This window comes from Ochotona curzoniae, unplaced genomic scaffold (genome assembly GCF_017591425.1).
Source record: "Ochotona curzoniae isolate NIBS_2020 unplaced genomic scaffold, NIBS_Ocur_1.0 contig_43, whole genome shotgun sequence".
Classification (NCBI taxonomy): Eukaryota; Metazoa; Chordata; class Mammalia; order Lagomorpha; family Ochotonidae; genus Ochotona; species Ochotona curzoniae.
In genome coordinates, this window is record NW_024466218.1 from 564,309 (window position 1) to 578,441 (window position 14,133).

At 44.7% G+C, this 14,133-nt stretch overlaps 1 protein-coding gene across 1 annotated transcript in view; it reads left to right on the forward strand.

Annotated features, from left to right (window-relative positions):
- MIB1 (MIB E3 ubiquitin protein ligase 1) overlaps positions 1-14,133 on the forward strand; it is a 125,266-nt gene that overhangs the window by 18,887 nt on the left and 92,246 nt on the right. The window contains exons 3-4 of the mRNA XM_040984790.1: positions 5,621-5,792; positions 9,623-9,752. Of these exons, the coding sequence (XP_040840724.1) occupies positions 5,621-5,792; positions 9,623-9,752 (302 nt within the window). The remainder of the gene's footprint in view (positions 1-5,620; positions 5,793-9,622; positions 9,753-14,133) is intronic.

A 14,133-nucleotide genomic window follows, 5' to 3' on the forward strand; every position in this document is an offset into this window, starting at 1 on the left:
TCAAAGGTGGAGTTAGAGACGGAAATGGAGAGAGAAAAAAACAAGCTTCCAGCATCAGTGTAATCTCCAGATGGCTGTAAGGGCCATGGCTGGACCACACTAAAGGAAAAACCTGTTATTCCATCTGTCTCTCCCAATGGCTGACAGGGGTCCAAGCACTTGGGCTGTGCTTTCTCACTTCAGCAGGTACATTAGCAGAGAGCTGGATCAAAAGCAGAGTGGGTGCTGGTGCTGTGTTCTAAGTGGTAATGCTGCCTACCAGGGGAAGCTCCAGTGTTTCCCTACCTGGCACACTTCCAGCTTTGTGTGTTGTGCATGCCAGCAAATGCTAAGGACACTGTGGCGTGGCTGATTCAGCCCGTCCCGTCCCCAAACCCAGCTCTCATGTCAACCAGTGCATCCCATATAGCCTTACACAGGTCATCCTGCACCTGTTTTGGCTCTCTGGAGCACCACTGAGGGCTGGGTCACTGCCCAGTCTGTTCCACTCCCAGATCCAGCCCACAGGCATGTGGAAGGATATTGCAGACTTGCCCAACCTGGTGCTCTTCCAGCTCCGGCTCCTGTGCTCACCAACAGGAGCTGCAATCTAATAAGGCTGTCCTTAGGGTTCTCTAGAACTGCTCTGAGCCCCAGTCTTGGGGATACTGGTGGGTGCTTCAACCCAGCCTGTCACGGCCCACTTCCAGTCCCAGCTCTTGCCGGAGGGTGTAGCAGCAGAGTTTAGCTCCACATGGGGTGGTATAGCATGGTGCAACCAGTACCCCAACCTGGCTTCTATGCATGTCTATGGGTGTTGCAGCATGGTCTGGCCATCCTGTCTCAATATCTGGCCCACACCAATCCAGTGGCTGCTGCAGCCTGGCCTGGCATGGCCTTCCTCACCCAGTCCCAGTTCTCATGCTGCACAGTAGGACCTTTCTTCACCTAGCAGGGCAGTTCCCATGTTCCACCACCAGGCCTGCTCTTAACCTGGATCTCATGGATGCCAAGGGTACTCTGCCGCCCTGCTTGGCATGATATACCCTCGTTCTGGTCCTTTGCATGTGCTGGCGAATGTTGTATCCTGGCCTAGCCTCACCTCCTCCCAGACCTGAGTCTTGGAAGTTTGGGGAGTTCTGCCATGGGAGTTCTTTGGTCTAGCTTGGATTGGCCGATTCCTACCCCCAGCTCTCTTGAAAAGCAGCAGGTATTGTATTCCCACAGATACTTGCTGGCCTATAAATCTCCTGGAATCTGCCCCAGGAATTGGTTCTCTTGCATTCTCACATACACTGTAGCCCAACCTGGTTTGGTGGATCCCCACTGGGCCATGGGCAATACCACTTAGCCCATGACAGATCTCCTACGTGGCTGTGGGCTCCCCTCACTTGGACTAGGTGGCAGTACCTGACAGAGCTGAGACTGTGATGGGCTATGCAGGATTAGGTCAAAGCACCCATCAGGAAGCCCAAGAATGACGGTAGGACAGGTGTGATATGTAGCCTCATCTACTGGGTTGCAGCTAACCCTGGTAAGTGCCAGGGGTGGTACTGTGGACTGGACTGGGTAAAGCTGACATAGTTGGGGGCATGTAAGTGTGGTGGGTTTGGGGACCAGCCATACTGGGTAGGCTCCAGCACTTTCCAGTGATTGTGGGAGCAAGCTTGGGTATGGAATAAGGTGAGCTAGGTTTCTGTACCTGCAGCGGAGTTCGAGAGGTGGAATAGTTGTTTGTTATTCCAGCTGGACATAGTACCCACCTGTAAATGCCGAGACTGCTGTCAGTCTGGCCAGCAGCCCTTGCTAGCAAGACAAAACTTGTTACTGGGAGCAAGACTGGTAGGGAACTTTGCTGTTAGGCTGTAGCTCCCGATGGTGAGTATGAGAGCCGGGGCTGGAAGTAGGCTACACCAGGCTAGGTTTCAATACCTGTTGGCATGTGTGTGAGCTTTGTCTGAGAGCAGTTTGCACAGGGTCAGTCTACAGCACATACTGGCATGAATGTAAGCCAAGACAAGGTACAGGATAGGCTGGGTTGGATTGCAATACCCAACATTTTGCCTGAGGATGGGGTGGGCCATGCTGGGCTAGGCTGTTTGGTGGGAGCTGGGCCTCGGGTGAGTTGGGTTGAACCAGGCTGTAACAAATGCTGGCAAATACTGAGACTAGTTGCAGGCATTCTCAGACTGGGCCACAGTATTTTCTGGCACTGGCAAGACCCAGTGCTGGAAAGTGGGGCTTATAGAGGATTTTCAGGGACACCCTTGAGGGCTGCTGCTTCCACTGGTATGTGTAAGAACTGGGACTGGTTATGTATTGGTATGAGTTGGGCAAGGCTTGGATGGGCCACCACACCCAGTGGTGTGTGTGAGAACCAGACTGGGTGCAGGCCAGGTGGGCTGGCACACAGTACTAGCTGTCAAGTGCTGGGACTGGTTACAAGTCATGTCAGGCTGAACTGCCATATACCCTGGCAGGCACAAGTTTTGGGCTGGAAACATGCCTGACAGGGGAGCTGTGGGCACTCCCTTGCTAGACGGTTCCTTTAACTAGTAAGCACAAGAATGAGGGATGGGATAGGCTGGGTAAGGTAGTGGTATCTGTTAGCATATGTGAGGGCTGGGTCTGGGGGCTGTCAGGCTGAGTTATGCCACTATTCATGGGTGTGCACGAAGAGTCTGATGAGATACTGGTCTAGCCAGGCTAGGCTGCAGCAGAGATTGGCATGCACAAAAGCTGGCACTGGTGTTCGACCTGAAGTGTGTTATTGGAGGTTACCCTGACTAGGCTCTGGTGCCCACTTCTGTGTGATCAGGTGGTTGAATCTACTAGTGTGTGCATTGGTTGGTGCAGGTGACAGACCATACTTGATTTTGCACTGGCTGGTGCATACAAGTCAAGTCTGAGGTTGCCCCAGGCAGGGTTACTTGGGGAGCTGCAACTGGACTGCTGGATTCAGGCTGTAGGCACAGGGGAAATCACGTTGTCTGACCTTGGAGTATTTGTATTTGTATTTCTTTCTGTTGATCTTCTCGGTTGCTGATGCCTGTCCTCAGTGTTGAGGACAGCATGTGCAGATGCACATGGGGGACATGGCAACCAGCTCATCTAGGCCAGGAGTGAATGTCCACTGCCTCATTAGAGGATGGAAAGCAGAACAGGTTAGACAGTTTTCCTGGCCAAGCTTTGTAGCATGTTCCTGGGTGTGTGGATGCACTGAGATGGACTTTGTCTACCAATAGACCTTGGAAAGATTTACTCAGCCCTGATGCAATGATTCTGATGATGTCTCAGAAGTATCAGAATCACTCCAGAATCACTCAGAGCACTTCTCCACATCGGGGTCTCTTGGCATCATCAAGTGACTGTCCCCTATCCTTGGGTTCTGATGTGGTTTGACAGCAAGGAGTGCCCCCCCCCCCCCCCCGCCGTGCTCTGGACACAGGAGAAGAAAGAATACTGAAGTGTTAGTCCCTCCCACCTTCCTTTGTACCTGACCCTCTCCATTTCCTAATCAGAGTTCTACATGCCCATGCATCATTTCCAACTATGTAAACAATATAAAAAAATATAAAAAGTTTAAAAAATGTTTGTGAATTTGGCTGGTGTTGTAACTTAGTAGTTTATGTTACTACTTGTAATGCGAGTATCTCATACGGACACCAGATTGAGTCCTGTCTGCTCTGGTTCCCATCCAGATCCCTGCTGTTGTGCTGCAAAAGCAGCGGAGGACCGTCCGCGTTCTTGGGCCTAGAGGGTGAACTGGTACATGGAAGACTACTTTGTCTTTCCTTCTCTGTGTAACTATGCCTTTGAAATAAATGATTTTTAAAAAGAATTTTATATTTTCTCTACCCTTTTACCCTAGTTTTTGCTTATATTGCACATTTATACTTGATTTTTAGGATGTTTTTCTTAACCTTAAAGAACACATTGCGTTTTCCAAAGTGGACTTGAAGTTGTTAAGAATGGAAAGGGCCCTTGCTTTTGTGTCTCAATACTTAAGTGAAAACAAGCCTTTTTTTTTTTTAAACATTTATTTATTTTTGTCTCAGACACAGATACAGTAAGGAGACACACACACACAGGCATGCAGGGGTGGGGGGCAGAGAAAGATCTTTTATGCACTAGTTCACCTCTAATGTGGGCACAACAGCCAGAGCTGTTAACCCTGAATGTAAACTCATCAATCAAACATCATAGATTAGTAGACTGGATTAGAAAAAACAAATCCTGTCTGTTTGTTCCCTCAGGAGACACATTCACCAACAAAGATCAGTGGACTCTATATCATAGATATTTATGATTTTTTTGTTTTAGTTTCATCTCTGCCTAACACTTTCTTCCTCATTCAATTCTTCAGTGATTCATAGATCCTCCATTAGCATCATTTTCTTCAAGAAGGTTTTTAATTTTCTTTTTCATTTCTTGGGTGACAGATTAGTCATTGATCTAGCATGTTATTTAACATCATGATGGTTTTACTTTCTTTTTTCTTCCTGTTGTTGATCTTGTTTTGTGGCTTTTCATTTAGGGGACATAGTAACTGTAGTGGAGACTGTCGTATCCGGATGTGAGGATACAGTGCACTATGCATCTCTACTTCCAAAGATGGACTCCCAATGAAACTGTTTACTATATCTTGACAATAGAATGCTGGACTCCTTGTCATTGTCCATGGCCGCAATGATGGACCTATGACTGTGTATGAAGAACTATACTATAGTAATAATGTAGGGGAACTCAGTGAGGGGGGAGAGGATTAGGGAGGGGATAAGGGAAATCCCAGGACCTATGGAGCTGTATCATAAAATGATGATAATAATAATAAAAAGAAATTAAAGAAAAAATGCTGGTTTTGATATATGAAGCAAGTTACCTTCATGTCATAGTATAGTGAAGGAGCGTCACCCTTGTTCCTATTACCCTAGAAAGAAGAGAGAGAGAAGTATACTTTATAGTGGTATTTTTATAATTCTAACATCTTTCTTACCCATTTGTGTAAACCTTTTTCCATGGATGTTGTTTTACTAAGTGCTTATTTTTTTCTTATTTTTATTTTCTTTAGTAAGGGAGAGAATCTCCATTATGATTTACTATTGTCTTCTGAGGAAATTGCTTGTTAATTATTTTCTGAAGTTTGTTTATGAAAGTTGCAATATCTTAGGGCAAATGCTTAAATCATGTTTCCTGACATCATGAGGATAAAATTGACTTTTCTGTGGGAGTAGTTGTTCAGCAGGAGAATATGTTGACCTTCTTTCAGGATTCCTGAGGGTTTGCAGTCTCCCTCATCTGTGTGGTGATCAAGGAGTCGTCTTTCTGTGTGTTGACTTAAGTTTTGATTTGGGGGTGAGAGCAAGTAGACTACTACTGAAGTATATTCCTCCTCATGAAAAAGGAAGGGCAGTTAGAGTTTTATTTTGTAGTTTAATTAAAATGTTTTCTATCTGTTCTCTTGAAATCTTACGTGATATTTTAAATGTTTTCTCCCTGTTTATTAAAATATTTTTCAAGACATTCTTTCCCACCCCTACCCCCAAAGTAATGTTCAAATGGATAATATTTGTAATTATTTGTGTAAATATTCGTGTAAATATTTGTGTATTAATGTCTGCACACATTTTTATTTTAATAGGCATCAAGCATGATGGAACCATGTGTGATACCTGCCGCCAGCAACCAATCATTGGCATTAGATGGAAATGTGCAGAATGTACAAATTATGATTTGTGCACAGTTTGTTATCATGGAGATAAACATCATTTAAGGCATCGCTTTTATCGAATTACCACACCAGGAAGTGAGCGGTAGGTGAAGCAATTGTCTCTTCTGTGTTTGTGCTTGTTTTAGAGGGTTTAGCTGCAAAGATTGGCTCAGGAAGTAACTTCTGACAACTTGTTTAGTACTAGGAGGTAGCTGAAGGTCGGCTTGAAACAGCCTGCGCCTCTGGTGCAGTGAGAAAAGAGCAGCTCTGTGAAGAGGAACTGCGTGTGTTTTCTGAGTTCCTGTGGGCAGCATGCATAGTTGAAGTTGCTGAACATGGGGAAATGTCAGGAGAGCCTGGGAGAGGCTGCTTGACTTCTTCCTGTGCTTTCTGTTCTGTCCATGGCTATTGGGTGAACACCAGAGGTTATTAATGGATTTAGCAGAGCTGACAGCTGCTGTGTTTGCAGAGATTTGAAGCTAGGCATGCAGTATTTTTTTTAACAGATTTATTTATAATTTTTATTGGGATGGCAGAATTACAGTGAGTGAAGATGAGAGAACGAGTGAACTTCCATCTTCTGGTTCACTCCCCTAATGGCCACAGTGGCTAGAACTGAGCCGATCCAATGCCAGGAGTTAGGAGATTTTTCCTGGTCTCCCTTGTGGGCACAGGGTCCTGAGGCCCTGGGGCAGCCTCTGTTGCTTTTCCAGGCCATAAATAGGGAGCTGGATTGGAAGTGAAGCAGCCAGAACTTGAACCTAGTGCTCATTTGGAACTACAGGTGGAGGATTACCTTGTATGCTTCTGCTCTGACCCCCATGTGCAGTATTCTTTAGAAATCTACAAGTAAAAACAAATAATGAGTCAGTGGTGATTTTCATGTGATGTTTTGTGCTATGGTAGCGATAAATATTAAATGTCCTAGAGCCCCTGGAGAAAGTATTGTTGAAGAGATTTGGGGCTTGAGGGGATGGAATCCTGTCCTGTGGATATACATGGATGAAAGAATGCATCCAGTGATAGGGAGATAGCTAGGAGTAGAAGCACAGAGTTTGGAGTTAGGTTGTTCATTGCAGATGATATTCTTGCCATTTCTTCAACTGAGTAATGTTAGTAAGTTACTTCTTTGAAATGTTTGTTATAATTTGTGTAAAGACAGTGATGATGGAGGAGGGAGAGGGAGAGAGAAATCTTCCATCCACTGGCTCATGACAGCTAGGGCTGGGCCAGGTTAAAATCAGGAGCCTGGAACTCAGTTGGATTTCTCATGTGGACGGAGGTGGCCCAGGTTCTTGAGGCGTCACATGCTGCCTCCTTGAATGTTAGCAGGAGGCTGGGTCAGAAGCAGTCCAGGTGGCACTCATCCTGGTGTTCCTGTGTGGGTAGAGGTGCCCTGATACAGGCGGTGTAAGCCTCTGTGCCACAGCGTGTGTCTGCTCAAGTTACTTATGAGCATAAAGAATAGTAAAGGCAGTTTAAAAATGAATAAAACCATGAGATAACGTTTAAAAGAGAAACAAAAAACCAATCCTTTATGTCCTTTTTTTTTTAAAAAAAAAAAATTTTTTTTGTTTACAAAACAGAGATTTACAGTCTGCTCAAATGTGCACTGAAGCCAGGAACTGAGTAACACACCATGTGGGTCTCCTGCAGGCGGCATGGTCCCATGTACTCCAAAGGTGCACATTAACAGGGTCAGGGCAGACTGCAAGCACTCTGATACAGGTGTTGGGTGCTGCAAGTGGGAACTTCACTGTGCCACATACCCATGACCCCTGCCCCCAGGTTCATTCTGAGTGTATAAATGAGGAAGGCACACAACATGGGCTGTGGGCTTGATCAGGACTCTAAAATCATTTGGTCTGGCCTTGCCAGAGTAACCACAGGTAGGACTTGAAATTTAACAAATCAATAGCAGGCTAATTTGAAGTTGATAATTTTGTATGTCCTGTGTGTGATGTAATAGTGTGAAAATGAAAATGACCCTTGGTAGAAAGGAGGTTCCTTGCTTGCCTTTACACAGATTAGATTCATGACTTTGGAGAGAATAGAGCTGTCTGAAATAGCTGAATCTTTTCAAGCTCTGTAATTTCCTGTATGGATGTGGTGCTTTGGATATCCTGCAATCTTGGTCAGTTTCGTGGGTTTTTTGGTATATATGGTAATTTGAGTTTTTGAATAAGCACTAAACCCTCACCTCCCCTTTTTTAACCCTTTAAAAATTAGGCAATATTACACAAGTATAAAAGATTATGTATTTTAAAAAAGATTTTATATATTTTTATTGTAAAGTCAGATATACAGAGAGGAGGAGAGACAGAGAGGAAGATCCTCCTTCCACTGATTTATTCCCCAAGTGACCGCTACGGTTGGAGCTGAGCCAGTCTGAAGCTAGGAGCCAGGAACCTCCTCCAGGTCTCCCATGCGGGTGCAGGATCCCAAGGCTTTGGGCCGTCCTCGCCTGCTTTCCCAGGCCACAAGCAGGAAGCCTGATGGGAAGCGGGGCTGCTGGGATTAGAACTGATGCCCATATGTGTGCGAGGCGAGGGGAGGACTTTAGCCACTAGGCTACTGTACTGGGCCCAAGATGATGTATTTTAAAAACACTTTTGTGGGCCCAGTGTGATATCGTAGTTGTTATGGTCCTCACCTTGCACACCCAGGATCCCATATGGGCGCCGGTTCTAATACCGGCAGCTCCACTTCCCATCCAGCTGCCCTGCATGTGGCCTGGGAAAGCAGTCAAGGATGGCCCAAAGCTTTGGGACCCTGCACCTGTGTGGGAGACCCGGAAGAAGCTCCTGGCTCCTGGCTTTGGATTGGCTCAGCACCAACCATTGTGGCCGCTTGGGGAGTGAATCATCGGATGGAAGATCTTCCTCTCTGTCTCTCCTCCTCTCTGTATATCTGCCTTTTTAATAAAAATAAATAAATCTTTAAGAAACAATAACAAAACAACAACAAAACATGTTTGTATCGGAAGTTTTCAACCTGGCCTTAAAATTGTTCTAGGGAGGAGTTGACTAAATCGTCAAGATCCTACTTGTAAACAAAATGTGGTGTTGATTACCCAAATCCCTCTTATTGCCTCTTGTTCTTACCACATGCCATTGGCCATTTGTCTTCCTAGCACTAGGCCCTTGGTTATGTGACTTCACTGGCACCTGCAGGAATTTGGGTTTACATTCTGCAGTAGTGAGAGAATAGTGGTAATAAAGAAGTTCATTTGGATTTCTACAGTAATTTCATTTTTTTAAAAAAGATTTATTTTATTTTTATTGGAAAGGCAGATATACAGAGAGGAGAGACAGAGAGGAAGATCTTCCGTCCGATCATTCACTCCCCAAGTGAGTGCAACGGCCAGTGCTATGCTGGTCCGAAGCCAGGAGCCTCTTCTGGGTCTCCCATGCGGGTGCAGGGTCCCAAAGCTTTGGGCCATCCTTGACTGCTTTCCTGGGCCACAGGCAGGGAGCTGGAAGGGAAGTGGGGCTGCTGGGATTAGAACTGGCACCCATATGGGATCCCGGATGTGCAAGGTGAGGACCTTAACCACTTGCGCCACCGCGCCAGGCCCAGTAATTTTATTTCTTTTTAACTTTTGTGACCTTGGCTGATTGCTTCTCTCCTTGTAGACTCAGTCTCCTCATTTGTAAAACAGATAATAATAAGGGACCTTTTTCTTCAGGAGTGGGATGCACTGTACAACAGTGTAAGTGCTTTTACGCTTGATAAAAGCTCAGCTGTTATTATCATCGTTATTACTATTATCTTCAGCTGTGGAATGTAATAGGTGTTCCTGAATTGTGCTATGTTGGTATTAGCCTAGAACAAAGGAGACTTTTCTACTTTCAGAAAATCTTTTTATAAAGATTTGTTTTAAAAAAATTCATTACCTATTTTGATAAATGCTTAAAACAATTTTGTTTTTAGGGTTTTGTTAGAGTCTCGTAGAAAATCTAAGAAGATTACAGCAAGAGGAATCTTTGCAGGTGCCAGAGTGGTACGAGGAGTAGACTGGCAGTGGGAAGATCAAGATGGAGGAAACGGGCGGAGGGGAAAGGTACCGCATTTTTCTGCATTTCTCAAGTGTTCTAGAATGTTGTATGAGTGTGTTCAGGAGATTGTTCTTGCTACTGTAAATCAGTTTCTTAGCATACTTTTCTGTGTCATTAAGTTTTAAATCTGTGTTTTTTTGTTTGTTTCTTTTTTTCAGGAGCATAAGGTTGCTCCTGTTCGTAGGCGTTAGTGTTCCCTGCGAGGGTTGGTTGGCTTTCTCCTCTGCCTCAGGGTTGATCCAGTTCATTGCTGTTGTTACCCAGAATGCCTTCCTGGACATTCCAGCAGGCCTCCTTAAATGATAAATAATATCCCTAGTGGCTGCAATGGCCAGAACTGAGACGATTCAAAGCCCAGGAGCCTCTTCCGGGTCTCCCATGCGGGTGCAGGGTCCCAAAGGTTTGGGCCTCTACTTCTTTTTCAGGCCACAGGCAGGGAGCTGGATGGGAAGTGGAGCAACCGGCCTCCACATGAACATGAACTGGCACCCACATGCCATCGCAGCTAGTGCAAGGAGAGGATATAGCCACTGGGCTATGGCACCTGACCCTGAATTTACTTTCTGTGTTTCATGTCTGCTAAGGTCTTTTTCAAAGTAGGCAGCACCTTTCTGATCCAGCCCACTTAACTGCTGAAATTGGTTTCATGTGTGGATTTTTCCTTGAAAGATAGATGGGAGGAGAAAAGGTAGCGAAAGAGAAAGACAAAGGGAAAAAGACAGACAGGTATCTGTAATGGTTGGGCTGGATCAGGGCAAAGCCAGGAGTCTGGACATCAATCTGGATTTGCATGGATGGCAGGATCCAAGGAGCCTAAGCTGTCACTGACTGCCTCACATTAGCAGAAGCTTGGATTGAAGTGGAGCCAGAAGTCAAACCTCGGCACTCCAGGAGGAGGTGTGGTTGTTACCATTGGCATCTCTACTGCTATGCCAAATGCTTGCCCCCTTTTTAGTTTTTTTGAGAAATCTGTATACTGTTTTCCACAATGGTTGTACTAAGTTACATTCATGTCAGTAGTGTGCAAAGATTCACCTTCCTGTACATCTTCTTCTAAAATTGCTATTGTTTGTCCAGTTAGTAGTCTAATTGGAATTAAAGGAGATTTCATTGAATTGATGAGATTGCATTGATTTGCATTTCCATAATGATTAATATTAGTGGTTTTAAGAAATTTATTTTATTATGTTTACATAATAGTTGACTAGGATACATGTCAGTGAAGATCAATAATTAAGGTTGGAAGGTCAAGACATGGGGAAGGTGGATGAGGCCTAGTGCTTCAAATATTTTTTTCTTACCTTTTCTCATATGTGTGGGTGGGACATTGGGGAGGGGGACAGAAGGGATGGGGAGGTGACTGCTGCCAGCTGCCAGACTGTATCAAGTACCCAGGAATGGGAGTTGTCTACTTGGTGTCATCTCAGAAACCCTAATATGGAGAAGAATGTTTGGAGGGTATTGCTTGAGTGATTTTGATAGTTCTAAGACACTGTTCATTTTGTTGCTCTAAGGTTGTCCCCCATATATATTTAGGCAATCCATCTACTGCACAGGCTTCTATATTAGAGGAGGTCCAGTCCTGACACATGTATATGGTCCCAGGTCACAAATTGCATGTTTATCCCTGTGGCCAGAGTCTAGTAGTCTAGTTGGGGAGTCCCCAAGAAAGCTCACTGGGATTGACCCCAGACCTGATTATTGCATATGCCAGCCAGTACAGGGTCTGGTTCAGTTCATCGCCTGTATCACCCTGTGTACTGGTGCTTGTAGTTGCCTGGTCAGTCTGTCTGCTGCCCAGTATCCTATACAAACTGATGGGTGCTGCTGCCCAGCCTACCCAGCTCTCTGAGTGCTCCAGACCAGTTAAGCAACCCACAGTATGTCCTCAGGAATCTGTGGCTTAGGTTCCATCCTAGCCCACTACCTGGGACAAATAAAGGGCATTGATAGTTGTTTAGCATCTTTACCACTAAAAGTCTTGTGGAGAAAGTACCTCCAAGGATGTGATGAAGACATGATGACAAGTCTTGCCTAGATGTGGAAGCACGCTATCAGGCATGGGAGCTGTATGACAGCCAGTACACTGCCAGTCAACATACTTTACTAAAAACATGGGATAAATTCAGAATTGAGTCTGAACTCTTCAACTCCGACTTCATCCATCACAACAGAGATGACAAACACTGGAAAGCTTGGAAAGGAAGTGGCCCAGCACCTGCAAACCCTTGGGCGCTTTTTCTGTCCTCAGAGTGCCCGAGCCTCTTTTGGAGGTCAACAATTGACCTTCCCAAGGAAAGAAAACTGTGGCCTGCAGTGAGCTTCCTCAGTTTTTCTTACAAGAGAATTAAAAGGTAAAAACATTATAGCCAAAAATGAAGAAACAATCAGGTTCCTCCAAGAAAGAATTCATACACTATTCTACTCCATGATGGAGACCACAAAACTGGAGACAGAACACCACCAAATGCCATTAGAAATCAAGCAACTAAAGAAAAAGCAATGTAGTCCACAGAAGCTCAGATGCACACTGGGGCTTGACAGCCAGCTCATCTAGGCCAGCAGAGATTGGTAGTGCTTTGTCACAGGATGGAACACAAAAAAGACTGGACAACTCTCCTGGCCAAGCCTTGCAGCAAGTATCTGGCTCTGTGGATGCAGTAAGGCACACTTGGTCAGCCAATATATCTTTGGAAGATTTTCTTAAACCTAGTGCAACAAATTGACAGTGTCTCAAAGTAACAATATAACTTACATAATACCCTCAGAACAGAAGCACTCTTCCCCACTTCAGGCTCTCTACGGTATCATCAAAAGACTGTTCCCCATCCCCGGGGTGCTGTCATTTGACAGCAAGGAGTGGTCCCCTCCACTTCCCCCACAGAGTATACAAAGAATTGAGACATTTGTCCCATATGTTTTCCTCTGTAGGTTGACGCTTGCCATGCTATTCACCGGCGCACATTGGTTTGCATCCCTCTGAACTATGTAAACAATATTAACTGTTAAAAATTTTAAAAAGAGAAATGCTATGAAATCAGTGTTTTTGTAGTTAATGATGGTTGTTTTTATTTTAAATATTTAAAAATTGTATTTGAATGCATTACTTAATGAGAAATAGAGGAAGAAAGAAAGACGTCTTCTATCCACAACAACAAAAACAGCTTCAATGGCCACGGGTTGGCCAGTCTGAAACCAGGGATCCAGGATTCCATCCAGGTTTTCAATATTGGTACCAATACTTGGGCTTCTTCTGCTACTTTATGAGACATAGTAGCAGGGAACTGGATAGGAATTGGATTGTCTGGGATTTAAATGTGTGCCCGTATGAAATGCCCCTGTTGCATTTCACATGTTAACCGGCAGTATCACATCACCAACCTTGAGATTGTTTATGGCTTAGTTTAAGGTCTGTTATAGAGAATGCTCTATATACTGTTGAAAACAGTGTTCCTTCTGTAGTTTTTGGTCTATTTTTGTATAGTGTAAATCAGCAGGTCTATTTGTATATAGTGTAAATTAGTTGTTTGTTTTTTGTTGATTTTTTGGGGTGATTTGTGTGGTTGCTCTTGCTTTGTGTGCTTGAAGTACCCTACAGTCACTCTCTGAAATTCTTTTTCAGGTGTTATATCAGTCTTACCTGCTTTATAGTCCATGTATTCCTTTGTGGGAGACATATTTCCATCTTTGCTCATCTCTCCTATGTTTTGACATTGATTGTTGTGCATCTGGTTGTCTTGATTCTATATCTTCTGGAAGATGGGAATTTCTTAAAAAAAAAAGTTAAGATTTTATTTTCATTTTTTTAAAGGTCCATTTCCCTAGAGAGAAGGAAAGACAAAGATCTATCTGCTGATTGACCCACCCAAATGGCCCTCACAGCCAGACCTAGGCTGATCCGATGTTGAGATCCAGGATCTTCTTCCAGGTCTCTTGTGTGGTTGGCTGTCTTCTTTTGCTTTCCAAGGCCATGAGCAGGGACCTGGATCAGAATTGGAACAGCCAGAACTTGAACCAGCACCCATATGGAATGCTGTTGCCACAGGTGATAGATTAGTGTGGCACTGTGGCATACCAGCCCCAAGGCTTGTATTCTTGAATATGTGCCTCTGGTGCTTGGTGAAGTGATTGAAGGCCTCAGCATAATGAGTAAAGCTGGCACCTGTGATATAGGCATTGCACCTGGGTGCTGATTTGTCTTGGCTTTCCAGTGTTGATACAGATCCTGTTGATGCACTTGGGAAAGCACTGGAAGATGGGCCTAGCCCTTGGGTCTCTGCTATCCGTGTTGGAGAGCAGAGGAAGCTCCTGACTCCTGGCTTGCATCAGCTCCAGCCATTGTGTCCGTTTGGGGAGTCAGCTAGCAGATAGAAACTTTCTGTCTTT